Raw genomic sequence first — 13,661 nt, 5'->3', positions numbered from 1 at the left:
CACATCAACATCTCAAAATGCGCTGCTTTTGAGCTCGTCGCCCGCCTTGCCGCCTACGCCATCACCATATCACACGTCTCTGCGATTGCCTATCTGATCCATAACAATGTACTTTCGGGCTTTCTCGCCAATACGATCATACCACGGAGCGATACTAAGAGAGAAATCTCGCACAGAAATCTTGGAACACGCAGAGATGTATCTTCCACGTCATTGTCTTGGATTGTCATCTTGTCTATCTTTGGCGTATTCTCATCAGCACTATGGACTGGCGTAATAATGCCGACAAGAAGTACTGCGGTTGTTGCAGGCAGCATTGCTGTCCCATCCTTCGCAAACACGACGTTAATAAAGAACTATGTGGCCGACACGAATGACGGAACGTCCACGTCTTCCATCAGCCCAAACCTTTTGAAATCTTTGATCGGATTCAAGCCATCTGCGTCAAGGCAACCCAAGCGCGATAACAAAGACTATATCTTTGAAGGAAGGATGTACGGAGTTGCCTCATCGGTGGGCATCACAGACAACGGCCTCAAGAAGTCGGTCCGGAAATACCGGTTTGAGGAGGTCGGCTACCTCCCTCAGGTTGGGTGTCTGTACAACAGCAGCACAAACTTCCGGATTGGGAAAGAATATCCTCATAGAACTTTTGTCGTCACTGGGTTCCTACCCGACTCTGTGGGGAGTGCTCAATGGTCCGAGTACATTGGCGCAACTTCAGACTCCATCGTCGCCATTGGTGTCGCCGACAGCCCTCAGTCACCTCGACGATACATCTCCATCGCTGCAGGAGAAAAGTACCGAGTTTTAAACACCACGCAGTGCACAGTGGACTTTGTGCCTACGTTGTTACAGGTAACAGTCGATGTCATAGATAAGAGCATCGGTGTCGTTCCAATGAGCGGTGTTGACGTTCAAGACATCGATCCAGAGCGCGTCTTGACGCGAAGCGCCGTCAGACAGCTTGACTCGATGTCAAACAGCTTGCAGAGCTTCTATGGTTCTGTACTTGGAGATGCCCTTCTCTCGAGCATTGCCGCCTGGAATAGCTCGTTCAACGCACAGGGTCTGGTTTCAGAGAGTGAGGCGACATTGTCTGGACTGGAACACGCCTTTGCCGTCATGACTGATTCAATACTGGCGGGCTATGGGAAGGTTCAATCGAGTCACTTCTCCAAGCCAACAACAGCAGAAGTCGAGGTTGATGCTTATGTACTGGGAAAGAAGGGGTTCACCAGCGTGGCTGTTTTGATAAACGTCGTGATCACTGTTGCATTTTACTTTTATATTCCATCATAGGAACTTCATAAACTAGAAAAAAATCAAAGTATCGTCAGAAACAGGTTTCTTAGCGCTCTTTCAATCAAAGTATTGTGGTAATGTCTGGTCTGATTTATCTTTTTCTTTCCTTCTTCATCATGAACAGCTTTGTGGAAGTTGTTGGGATGTAGCACAACACGAGTAGAGACAAGGTTAGAGAATTGAATTTCAGAACCACCGAATGATTATTCAGAAGCACTGCATGTATGATGTAATCGTTATGATACCTATGAGGCGAAAAGTTTAAACCAAGAAAGCGAAAAAGGTAGACAAGTGACAGGGGTTAGGGTTAGGGCCTGATCATACATGTCTATCCAGGTACTAGTGCATGTAGTAAGTTTGATTGAGTATCATCGATCCTTCGAAGAGTTCCGTTGTCTAGCCTATGGACTTTCATTGGCTCTTAGCTTGATAATCTTGAGAACAGTACTAATTACTCAAATCCAGCCAGGTTTTGCCAAGATCAGAGGCGGCCCAACATGTGAGTGATGAGACCTTTCGAAAGCTGACCATTATTCTCAACCAAGTCCCGGAAACTCTGCCATGTCCACAAAATATCTATCTTGCAAGCCACGTACAGAGTGACCAGATGTCTCAGCGGCTCCTTGTCATCCTGCTGGTGCTTCGTAGCTTTGTAGGTATACTTGACAAGATCTGCGACATCGCCGATGGCTTCGTCATTGAACTCATCTAGGAGAAGTTCCTCAAGGGCTGCCCGTAGCTTGCGCAGCGACAGTTCCTGTAGACTTTCAATGTCGTGCTTTTTAGCAAAAACATAAATTTCCGCGTTGGATAGGAAAAGCTCGGTATGGTCCCCCCTCCCATCAACAAATTCCTCCGGCTGTGTCGGTTCCGGGTGCAGGTTCAAAAACTGACTCCATGGCCTTTTGCGATTGCGCCGTCGCTGGTTCGGCTGGTGTTGTGCAGGTTGATCCCACGATGAATCTGTAGACTGGGACAAAGTTTCAGATATCGCGGACGGGGAGTCTTTTTGATCATATGGAACCATGCCATGACGAGGGACGACTTTTGCCTCCTTGTAGTCACCCGTGTAGATGTAGCTTACGAAGCGACCGAATATCGCCTCGTCAACATCTCCCCAACGGACCGGGCCATAGTCTTGTTCCGTTGCATGTTCCTTCGCGAGCTTTTCTAGTGACGGAGATTGAGCTGCAAGAAGCTCACTGTGAACATAAAACAAGGTGCCTGCGCAACCGATTTTGAATGTAACGGGTATAGACTGGGTAGAGCTGTCGTGGCATGACGATTAGCATGAAGAATCAAGATGATTCAGGATCTTACCTTGGGAGTGTTGTAGAAGACATTTTGTCGAGATGACTATCTCAGTTACTTTTGTTTGATGGACTTGGTGGTTGCGTGTTTGTGTTGAGTCGTAAGAGGAATTAGGGAAATCATGGCGCTTAAATAGTTAGAAAATCATTTAGGCTGCAATCGAACCATATGGCAAGATTTCTCTCAAGGTATTGAAATTTTTGCAATGGGCTTGCTAAGAAATCGCAAATGTTAACCTTATCATCATCCTATGTAAAGTCTCTGCGGGGCCACTCAAAGGGTTCTCAAGAGCTCAAGGTCGCTTACATCACAGAACAAGTATGCTGGGTGCGTGACTAAATGTATGTATGTCTAGTTAGGTATACTTGAATACAAGTTTAAAACACTGCGCGGGTTCTTCGAGAGTGTCTTCCGGTTTCGACATGAATCTCCTAGTCGGATTATATGATCAACAACACACCGTGAAAACGTTTCTAATGTTTGGTTTCTTCAACCACCCATTCAACCTACCAAAACTATGGACATCGGCGCGGAAGGCCGTCCCCGAGGCAGATCTTAGAAGACGACCAACCACACCAACCGCCGGAAGCGAATCCCTCGGAGCGACAGATCCAAAAGAGTGAATGCAATATGCTGTTGGAACTAAAATCTACAGCAAACTGCAGCAGTGGAGCTCTGCTGCAAGTCCGATTGGGGCGGGACGCCGTCCCGGCCGCTAAGGAACGACGTCGAGGCCAACAACGGCAAGTGGGGCCGTGGCATACGAACCGCCTGCCGCATATTGAAGTGGATAGGTTCAAACGAGGATAGCCCTGCGAAGAGGGGTGTCCCAGCCCTTCCGTCGCGTTGCTCCCAGATAAAAGGCGAGCCTGCGCTTTTGTAGCGCGAGCGGGAACTAATGGTGGTTAGACGAAATCCAGGTACGCGAAAGTCAAAATGACCGGTCAACAACAAGAAAGTGAGGCCAGCGCCTCTGGGGCCCCTACTGCGGCCCCTGCCACGGCCGCTGCACCCACTGCTCCTCCTACTTCCACGACTGCTCCTACGGCTTCCACAACGGCTGCTCCCACGGCCGATCCATCGACGCCGATCGCTGCAACAGTGGCAGCCCAGTCTCCTGTGGAGTCCGAGCCTGAGCTCGAACCCGATGTGCCGGGTCCGATCGAACCAGACGCAGACGGTGTCTCGATCGACGGTTACTCCACGACCGATGACTCGCAGGCCTCGCTCCGCCCCACGATTCTCGACTACCGCCGTGAGAACGGCCGTACGTACCACCGCCTCAGTGATGGCAAGTACATTCTGCCAAACGATGATCTGGAGCAGGAGCGCCTCGACATCGTCAACCATGTCTGGATGGTCACTCTCGACAACAGATTCTGCATGTGCCCGAAGAACGAGGGCGCTAAGCGCGTCCTGGACCTTGGAACTGGCACAGGAATATGGGCCCTCGACTACGCTGACGCGTTCCCTGACGCCGAGGTTATTGGCGTAGACCTCAGCCCTATCCAGCCGGGCTATGTTCCCCCGAACTGCGTTTTTGAGATTGATGATGTTGAGAAGGAGTGGACTTGGACCAAGCCCTTCGACTTCGTCCTCGCGCGAAACATGATCGGCTGCTTCTCCGATTGGGAAGCAGCTATTGAGCAGGCCTACAACCACCTTGAACCCGGTGGCTGGATGGAAATCCAGGATAGCGAGTGGCCTGCAGTCTGTGACGATGGAAGCATGACCGAGGACATGGCCATCTACAAGTACACGACAATGGGCGCCGAGGCGTGTGAGGAGATCGGTCGCACGATCAGCAAAACGCACACCTTCGATAGGCTTATGAGGGAGGCTGGCTTCGAAGATGTGGTCAAGATCCCTCTCAAGTTCCCCATCTCGCCGTGGCCGAAAGACAGGCGCTTGAAGGAGATTGGTCTCTGGACGCAAGCATCGCTTTTGCCTGGTTTGGAGGGCCTGGCACTGGCCAACTTTACTCGCACTTTGGGCTGGACTAGAGAGGAAACGTTGGTTCTGTGCGCGCAGACCAGAAGGGATATCCAGGACCCAAAGATCCATGCCTACTGGAACGGTTACGTCATTTATGGACGCAAGCCTCTGAAGGCGGACAAGAAGGAAGATGCGTAGCACTAGCTAGGAAGCATTGTGTCTGGCTGCTCACGACTGGCCCTGCCTCATGGTAGATGTATATCTGATAAACCCGTACAAACTCTGGAAGCAATGATGAAGTGCATTTGATGTAAGGAACACCATTTGGGAGAGAGAGAGTTGTCTCATTTGTTTTGTCCTGTTCAACGCGATTGTCTTGGATGATACTGGTTAGCTTTCATATAATACTACGGCTTCTTCTTTGCTGAAGACTTTCTTCTTCACGTTGAGATACCCTAGAATAACTTGCCAAATGCTTACCTCAACTCGGATGTAGGGCTTTTGGAGTACCCGTGCCACGGGTACCCATGGATACCCAAGCTTGGGTGCTTCCTGATGGGTACCCACGAGGGAAAAGGCCCATTCGTGGTTACCCACGGGCCCATGGGTGACGGGTAATGGGTACTCGTGGGTATCCATGGGTATTTCTAAGCCTATGCCAGGTGAGTTGTAGTCGGATGTTAGACAGCCCTCTAGAGTTATGTAGCAGAGCCGAAAGACACTTCAAGTTGATTCAAGTTATTTCTCCAAGAACTCTTACCAAAAAGACTACCTAATGTGAATGTGTTCCTAGAAAGCTCACTGTCTGAAAGCGCAGACTTGAGCATTGCAGTTTTGATACATGCATCTAACATTCGACATGGTACAGGCCCATATTCCTCCTAGATGAGACACAAACCCTCTTCTCAATTCAAGAATATCGACAAACCGTAGGCAGCAAGAAGATAGCAATCGACTGGCCGGTCGTCGTTCAGTTGTCAAAGTGCAAGAGAATTGGCATAGCCGAGAATGAGTTGCGGTGCAATTCGACCCTCTGAAAGCAATTGCATCTTCTTTTTTAGCTAGCAATGAATGATAAGCTCTCTACCAAGCCAATCTTTGTGATTACGTCATGCCGAAGGGCACGGCAGCAAGGCGTGTAGAGGGCTGAGACTATGGCCACAACCGCAGCAGTTTGACGCCAGCAAGGTCGCATCATCATCATACAAAAAAGTCAACGTTGTAGTAAGGCTGCCAAAGCAGCAAACCGCCATTCAATTATCACAGCACCGACCCTAAGTCCTGCTAGCTATACAGTTCAATCTGGCCCAAAAGGGCTTCTTCCATTTCCATCATCATACACTTCCGCCCTGTCTAATCTCCTCTCCGTCCCCTCTTTACGGGCGGTGGACTTCTCGACCTCGATATCGAGTCGCTGTGTCTCCTCCGCTTCACACCGGCCGGGCTTGATCGCACCGGCGAATCCCTTCTCGGCGCAGGCTGTCTTCTGGGCGGCGGGCTTGGTGACCTCGAGTAAAAGTCTCGCCTACCGTTTCGCGCCCTCGGCGGCGGAGAGACGCTACCGCGGGGTGGTGGAGACCGACTATCTCTGGGTCCTCTGCGGTCAACCGGCGAACGGGATCGTGAATCCACCGAAGACCCGCGACTCGGGGACCGGCTGGGCGAGCGGCTTGGTGAACGGCTGCCGTAGCGGGCGCGTTTCCGCGGCGCGCTGCTCACCGATGAGCTGTTTCGCCTGACGGCACGGCGCGTGTCCTGCTTGGGACTCCGACCGCGGGGTGCACCCCTGGCTGGCGGGGGGCTTGCAGAGTAAGATGCGGACCGTCCTCTTCTCGGAGGAGGCGATCTGCTGGCTGAGTGGCTATCTCTCTTGGCGCGACGAGGCGGCGGACTTCCGCTCAGACTGCGATCTCTGGGGCCATTTCGGGCTGGAGAGGGAGATCGTGAATAGCTGACGGATCGACCGCGTCGTCTGGGTGGGCTGGCCGAGTACGAATCGTCGCGGCGTCCCCTGCGCGGAGGGGTGACCGAACGACTGTATGAGCGAGATCGTGAAGAGCTGCGACTGTACGAGCGGCCTCGTCCGCGAGGTGAAGGAGATCTGGACACAGAGCTTCTGCGATCTGTGACGCGTCTCGGAGACCTTGACCTTGATCTTGACCGTGAAGAGTACGAAGAGCCAGTGTATGAGGAGTAGCTGGATACCGACTCCGAGTCCGATTCGTCGGCGGCTGCGGGGGCGGGCAACGCCGGCTTGGGCATGTTCTGAAGGTACTCGCGCGATGCTTCGGTGAGGGCACCCATGCCGATACTGGTGAAGTAGTTGATGGAAAAGCGAATGTTGCGTGCGTTGTCTCTTGGGAACAAGCCGGTGAAACTGGGTTGAAGGATCTCGTCCTTCATGCGCACTTGGAGCTTCGCCATGCCAATCTCCTCGGAAATGTCCTGGAAAAGAATCTTGATGAAGATTCTGGAACTGCTGGTTGTCTCTTCCTCGTTGAGGTGGATGGCGGAGAGGACATGCCAGCCAATGGCATCGGTAGCCAGTAGGTGAGCGAAGAAGCGCGCGATATTACGCAGCCTATTCGTCTCGTAGCGATGGATCTTGTTGTAGTAGTCGACGAAAGAGTCCTCGAAAAGGCCAGTCCATAAGCGGTTGAGCTTAGCAAAGCGCTCTCCAATGAGACCGTGGAATTTGGAGTATGTCTTCTCCTGAGAGCAGATCTCCACAATCATGGAGGGCAATTCTGGCTCCTGTCCCGCGGGAAGGTTGACTCGGAGCAATTTGTGGACTGCTTCCTCGGGGTCGATCGACGACATGACCGTGAGGTAGATCGTTCGTCGGAGGTTGACCAAGTCGGTATTGGACTGGTCCTTGATCTCCATGGCCTTCTCCTCCTCGTCCTCTTCCTCCTCTGAGCTCTCATCTTCGTCGTCATCATCCTCGTAGTCACTGCCCTCTCCCAAAATCTCAGCCTTCAGCTTCTTGTAAGCCTCCTCGTGCTCTTCCCACTGCGGGTCGAACTTGAAGATGTTCAGACTATCCTGAACATCAATCTCGCCATCCAGATCGACCATGTGCGTGATCTGATCCTCTTCTTCCACCAGATCCAGCTCCTCCTTGATAGGCGGGTTGTCCTTGAAGTTGTCCTTACGAACCTGGAAGAGCACCTCAATCATGTACTGCACGCGCTTATCGATATCGGCCTCGTGCAACACGTTTCTCAACTGGTCCCAAACCGCCATAGCAATCGCGGGCTGCATGTCTTGCAAGTGTTGTCCGACCTCGCGGAAGAAGTTGACGGCAATCTCTACACTGTCGTCGGTCGGCTTGTGCAGGAGAAGCAGGAGCATTTGGCCAGCAAGTCTCTCGTGGACGACTTGGTGGTTGATGAGATGCGCCAGGAATGTCGTAGAGGAGACGCAGACAGCCTTGTCGCTGCGCTTGAAGCCCTTGCGGAAGGACATGATGAGGCGCTTCACTAGGAGTTCGCCGACCGCTGGGAGCTTCGTGTTGACGATGGCGGCCATAGCCGCGAAGACGGGCGTGAACGGCAAACTTGCTGCCTGCGCCTTCATAATGGAGCGGCAGAAAAGACCGCGGCCTTTGATCAGGTTCTCGCCAAACAGCTCGGGGACGATGTGCTTGATGTTGGAGTAGTTGACCTTGTTGATCAGACCGTTGATACTCTTCTTCAGCGCCTCCCACATCAACCTCTGGTATTCCTTCGAGCTCTTGTCGGTAATTTGAGCCTGGAGCGCCCTCAGTCGAGCAGGCGGGATGTACGTGCCACCGGATCGCATCGAAAGGAGCTTCTCGTACTCGGCCTTCGCGATAGCCTGCTTCTCCTCCTCAGTCTTCGCAGGCGGGCTCGGACGACGTTCCTTGGGCGCTGGACGGTAGCTATCGGGGCGAGCTCGATCGCGACCACGATCGCGTGGGCGCTCGCCATCGTTATCGTGGCGTGGTCGACGGTCGCTGATGTCGCGTTCGTCGGCAGAGTCGCCGTCGCGCTCGCGGCGCTCTGGGCGCGGCGACTCAACGTCTGCCGATGCCATCGTGCCTTTTGCTTTCCAAGTCCCAGAGATCGATCCCGGATTCGAAGGGAACTCGCGACGCTTTGAGGCAAGGGCGGGCGATCGGACACACGCTGATTGCTTGTTGGCAACTTTTTTTTTCTTGGGGAAAGGATGCTTTGACGCAGCCTGGATGGAAGGCTTCCCAAGAGAGGTACCTAAAAATCATAATTGTGGCTGGGGACTTGCAACGCCCCTAATCGAGAAGGACGCACGAGCCAGTTGCGGCTGGAGCTTGCCTTCCTGACAGGGGGACCCGCCCAAGCAAGCGTGCGTGGAAGTGCATTGTCAACCGTGGCAGCTCCTCTGTTAGCACAGGTCCAGTCCAGTCCACCAGGCGCGCCCTCATCCCCTGAAATCGCGACGACAATTTTCCCGATCGGCCAGCCAGCTATTGACCCTTAACCGCTTCCCTTTTCCCCCACGATACCTCTCCCACCCGGTTACCTGTCAACTATCTCACCGGCAGCCGCACTCGCAACCCGTCAATTCCTTCCTCACGCTCCTTTACTTCCGTTTTACCAAACACGACAATGGTACGTCGACCCTTCCCAGGAGACCTGTTCATGCGTCCCACCTTGCGCAACAAGGGATGCAGCGCAAGATGACCGAGGGACTGTCATGGCTAACTTTTGCTCCTCCTCCAGCTTGGAACACTCGTCGGTCTCGCCATGCTCGTGGCTGCCTCTGTGATCTTCACATACTACTCCATTTGGACCCTGCTCATGGTAGATGCCCTTTCCCCCATGCGTCCACCAAGACCACAAGGTGCGCTAACACGCCCCGCCACAGCCCTTCGTCGATGACGACCACCCGCTTCAGAACTTCTTCCCTCCTCGCGTCTGGGCCATCCGCATTCCCGTCATCCTCATTCTCGTCGGCTGCGCCGTTGTCGGCTCTTTCTTGGGCACCGTTATGATCCGAAGCAACAGAAAGAAGGCCGCCAAGGCCAAGGCTGCCGCGAAGAAGAAGGCGTAAAGGATCTCAAACATTACAGGACGACTGTCGCGGCTCTTGTAGGGCTGATTTCAATCTATTACAATCGGATGTCTTCCGCTCAAAGCAGTCACAAACATCAAGCGAAGGGTGTTGCGCGCTTGTATACAGGAATGGGTATCTAAAGCTGGTTGTATTGGAGAATTGAGCACATGGCCAATCTCGGAGCAGTGCTACCTACTCTGCATATGTTTAAGGACTACTACCCTATGCCAGAGAGAAGAATACCAAAAAAGACCAATAAAGGAGTGAGTGGCACGACCGGCCAAGTATCCGCCCCCATGATCCTAGAGCATCGGCCAGCAAATGTGTTTACATACCGACCCCTCCCCCATCCAGTAATGAAATCATGGCGCGAATGACTGTTGGTCTAACCTGGCTCCAAACGCCCCTTGCATTGTTTCTCAAACTCTCTGATCAGCAAAGTCGAGGACTTCACAATCGTCCTCGAAAAAGCCATCCTCATCCTCCGCATGACGAGCTCCACGTCGTCTCCGAGTAGTGACAACAATCTCGTCACCATTCTCCCCACGATGCATGACTCTCTCCATCGAAGACAACGGAAGCGCCCGGTGATCATCCGAGATGTTGAATTCATCTTCTGAAACCGAGTGGTGTCCAACGTCCAGCCGAACCATGTTGAGCGGCTGACCAAACGCCCATGCTTGGGAAGTGTTCGGCTCCACCGGGGTGTATGAGACCTGGGGGCGCTGTTGCCGCTTCTTCTGCTTGGGCGTGGGTCGCTCATCGAGGTTGGTCTCTGCCATGAGTGCAGCCAGCGAGGGAGTCGGCTTCGAGGCCTGTTCATTGTACTCGAAGAGAGACACTCGCCTGTCGGTATGGAAGGGCTGGTAAGGTGCGCTGGATTCTATCTCAGCTTGCGGGATCGATGCCTCGGCGCTCAGATCAGCATGCAGGGGTCTAGCACGAGGGTCCAGAGTCAACGTATTGCCAGCGTCCATCTCTCGATCGGACAAGTCAAGATATTCATCTGAGTCGATGAACTGTCTAACAGCAGGGGCAAATCCATCATCTGGCAGCGCTGGCACCTTGAAGTCCTTGTATCGACTACCTCGTGGCATTCGCTGCTTTGGAGGCGTCGGTGCAGGGCGACGGGTTTTGGATGGGTAAGAGCGGACGAGACCATCGCCCACAACGTAAAGCGTATGGTACTTTCTACCAGTAATCCATACGACGCATGAAGCTGTGGGAAGCGATTGGCTTTGCGGCAGAGACACGCGGTTTTCTCCTGTGTGACGCAGTTGGTTGATGGCAACACCGGTCTTGCCGAGGGAATGGCTAATGCTGGCAGCGATCGCCCTGCCACCAACACTCGCAGAATCGACAAAGTTGCCGTGTGCCACGCCTTGCGCATTTGAGCTGCTCCTACGCGGCCGAGTGATGAGAGGCCTGGCTGCATGATAGGCTGCACCAAAGGCACTAGAAGCAATGGAGACAGCAGAGCTAGGGGCGTCCGACGCGGGAGCTCCATTCTCTTCCGTTGCCTTGCGGCGGCGAGGGGGAGGCCAAGTAAACGCGCTCGATGGCATATCAAGAAGATGAACAGTTCCTCGTTCAGTGACCATGGCGATTCGCTCTCCATTGGGCTTCGACCATGCAACTTCGACGATTCGGGCCACAGTCATTCGCGAAAACTGGGCGACTTGACGTACTCTCGGGCCCATCGCGCTGTTAGACGCCAGTACCTGAAGCGGGGAAGACTTGGTGTATTGTATGCACATCAAGTCCCAAGCGGTTTGCACGTCGCCCTTGCCGCTTGCTGTGAACAGCGACAGGCCCGTCGGCGAGAATGACAAGAAGCTACATCCGAGAGGAGAAGCAAACGTGATCAGAGGATGCAACACGGCCGAAGTTGGCAGACTGTCCAGGTCCAGGATAGAGACAAGACCGGGATCCTTAGTGACCGCCTGGCCTGGCGTACCATGAGTTGGCGGGAATTGAGGCGCATCGTGACGGGGAGGGTAGGAACCAGCCCACTGCTGGGCTGCGAGTGGTGGCGATCTCGGCTGTTGGGGCGGCGTTTGGTTCGCACTTTTGTTCCAGTACGAGTTCCAGGCCTGCAAGCCTTGCTGGCCAACCCATTTCGCACCAGAGATCAATTCCTGCGTGGTCTCGCGCATGATCTTGTTCACCATGCTCTCTGCCATGGGAGAGTCAACTGCGCCGGTAACACCAGGAACCACAGGCGAAGTTACCGAGGCAATCCCGGGAGCCTTGCCAAAGATGGGAACCGGTACGTGTGCGCGAAGGGCGATCTGTGAATTGGCGGCGGGAGGGCAGTAGGCGAGCCACTTGCCGTTGAGCGACAGAATCGGCGTTTGAGGGTTAGGACGCGGCGGTGCGGGCGAATGTCTTCGCTCCGCTTCTTCCGCAACTTCCCCTCTTGGGAGTTGTTGAAGGCTGGTCCAAAGCTTTCCCACGCAACCGAAGCGAACAGGACTGTCGACAACATCCACAATTTGTCGGTAAACCCAGCATTCTCCGCTCACGCCTGAAGCTATAACAATGTTGCCAGCATCGGCCTTGACGGTGAACGCGCCTGTGGGAGGTGGCGCCTTGAAGATTGGGCTCGTCACTGGTGTTGAAAGAGGCACTTTTGGAGCTTGAAGAAGTACGTCAACAAGCTTCCCCGTCTTCAGGGAGTATAACTCAACGGAAGTCTGGTAGAACTCGATCGCAGGGGTGAACCGCCCAGAGGGCCCTCCTTTCTGGCTGCCGTCCGCTCGGGGGCTGCCAGGAACTTCGCGCTCTTCAGCGATGGTCTCATTTGCAGTTTGAATGGCGATTTCTGGCGATGTCTGTGGTAGAACTGGACCGTGGACAACAACGGCGACCAGAGGGCCAAGCTCAGCCTGGTCATTTGGAGTGGACCAAGGCAGAATCTTTGCGTTGTACACGCCACCCCGAAGTCCCTTGAGGCCGGCAACACGGTCGAGGCCGCGTTTGGTCACGGAGTAGACTTCCAGGCCACCCTCGTACCCCGCCAGTGCGACGTTGTCCGATCCCGGAACAAGCTCGGTGTGAGGAGACGGCAGATTGTCGAAGCCAAAATGGTAGCCTTTGTCACCAGCCTTCAAGCCGGCTTTTGAGGCCATGTCGAAATCGATATCCGGGGCGCCATAAAAATGCGGCTGCGGTTGGTGGGGAAGTGGAGGGTGAGAACCAACTCTTGCGTGGGACAACTGCGACTGCATGGAGCTACGGCGAAAGGCTGCAGCTGCAGCCGGTTGATGGTAGGCCTCAAGTGGATACTGGGCATCCATTTGGAAGCTGAGTGGGCGCTTCATATGATTTGGCATGCTGTTGGGAGGGGAGGGCGACGCAGTTTGGGGAGTCAAGGACTGGCGCTGGACAGCCCACCCGTGGTGGAGGCGACCGGAATCCTCGTAGGAGGACGGCTGGGTAGGCGGAGATTCACCCATGAGGCTAATCAAGTTTCCCGGAGAACCAGCAAGGCCTCCTCTTGCCCATTCGTGGTTTGTACTTGCAGCAGTACTCGCGGACACAGACGTCGTGGAGAGGGCATCCAGGGTCGGCGAGATGGTGGGGTGCCCATCGTAGGGTGACGAGCCTTGAGCAATGGGTCTGATGTCGGGGGAGTTGACGGGAGGCGACGACGCATCGGAGGGGGGGCTCTTGGAAGGACTGCCGTTTCTTTGAAGATGTCAGTGGAAGTTGTCACGACAAAGGTTTTAAGCAAAGATGCAGAACAAGGCAGCAGTGACTCAAAGGTGCTGATGGCGGGGTTCAGGAGAGGGGAGTAAGAACGTACGCAAACTTGCCCGCGGCGAGTTTCGTCACCGCGGCGCTAACTCCACCATCTTTCGCGTTCTTTCTGTCCTTCTTAGAGCCTGTTTTGAGAATATTCATGAGTATGATGTTCGTCTGCTGAACCTGGCGCGTATGCGTCAGAAGCGCGGAGTAGGTCCGAACTTACTCGGCATTCAGGTGGTGTTGCGCCACAGTTGGAGCAGTTTCCTGCTCCAAGAACCTGCGTTCCCGCAAGGTAGCTCTAC

The 13,661-nt window shown here is 54.0% G+C and overlaps 6 protein-coding genes across 6 annotated transcripts; 3 read left to right on the top strand and 3 right to left on the bottom strand.

The window, feature by feature from the left end:
* Nucleotides 1–279: 279 nt before the first annotated feature.
* Nucleotides 280–1,302, top strand: CGCA056_v006945 (uncharacterized protein; the record flags this gene model as incomplete). Its single annotated transcript, XM_037322194.1, has 1 exon — nucleotides 280–1,302. The coding sequence occupies one exon, from the start codon at nucleotides 280–282 to the stop codon at nucleotides 1,300–1,302; it is 1,023 nt and encodes a 340-aa protein (XP_037180057.1).
* A 484-nt stretch (nucleotides 1,303–1,786) lies between these two features.
* Nucleotides 1,787–2,648, bottom strand: CGCA056_v006944 (uncharacterized protein; the record flags this gene model as incomplete). The annotated part of the gene is made up of 2 exons (XM_037322193.1): nucleotides 1,787–2,573; nucleotides 2,626–2,648. The coding sequence occupies 2 exons, from the start codon at nucleotides 2,646–2,648 to the stop codon at nucleotides 1,787–1,789; spliced, it is 810 nt and encodes a 269-aa protein (XP_037179281.1).
* Nucleotides 2,649–3,552: 904 nt separating this feature from the next.
* laeA-11 (Secondary metabolism regulator laeA) lies at nucleotides 3,553–4,749 on the top strand (the record flags this gene model as incomplete). Its single annotated transcript, XM_037322192.1, has 1 exon — nucleotides 3,553–4,749. The coding sequence occupies one exon, from the start codon at nucleotides 3,553–3,555 to the stop codon at nucleotides 4,747–4,749; it is 1,197 nt and encodes a 398-aa protein (XP_037180072.1).
* Nucleotides 4,750–6,412: 1,663 nt separating this feature from the next.
* On the bottom strand, nucleotides 6,413–8,610 carry cwc22 (Pre-mRNA-splicing factor cwc22; the record flags this gene model as incomplete). Its single annotated transcript, XM_037322191.1, has 2 exons — nucleotides 6,413–6,706; nucleotides 6,757–8,610. The coding sequence occupies 2 exons, from the start codon at nucleotides 8,608–8,610 to the stop codon at nucleotides 6,413–6,415; spliced, it is 2,148 nt and encodes a 715-aa protein (XP_037179286.1).
* Nucleotides 8,611–9,161: 551 nt separating this feature from the next.
* On the top strand, nucleotides 9,162–9,606 carry dpm2-1 (Dolichol phosphate-mannose biosynthesis regulatory protein; the record flags this gene model as incomplete). The annotated part of the gene is made up of 3 exons (XM_037322190.1): nucleotides 9,162–9,164; nucleotides 9,276–9,356; nucleotides 9,421–9,606. The coding sequence occupies 3 exons, from the start codon at nucleotides 9,162–9,164 to the stop codon at nucleotides 9,604–9,606; spliced, it is 270 nt and encodes an 89-aa protein (XP_037179285.1).
* A 422-nt stretch (nucleotides 9,607–10,028) lies between these two features.
* Nucleotides 10,029–13,515, bottom strand: CGCA056_v006940 (uncharacterized protein; the record flags this gene model as incomplete). Its single annotated transcript, XM_037322189.1, has 2 exons — nucleotides 10,029–13,299; nucleotides 13,418–13,515. The coding sequence occupies 2 exons, from the start codon at nucleotides 13,513–13,515 to the stop codon at nucleotides 10,029–10,031; spliced, it is 3,369 nt and encodes a 1,122-aa protein (XP_037179284.1).
* Nucleotides 13,516–13,661: the final 146 nt, after the last annotated feature.

Source organism: Colletotrichum aenigma (assembly GCF_013390185.1).
Source record: "Colletotrichum aenigma strain Cg56 chromosome Unknown KSG_Cg56_contig04, whole genome shotgun sequence".
Taxonomy (NCBI): domain Eukaryota; kingdom Fungi; phylum Ascomycota; class Sordariomycetes; order Glomerellales; family Glomerellaceae; genus Colletotrichum; species Colletotrichum aenigma.
The sequence above is the reverse complement of the archived record's forward strand: the minus strand, read 5'-3'. Positions and strand labels throughout refer to the sequence as shown.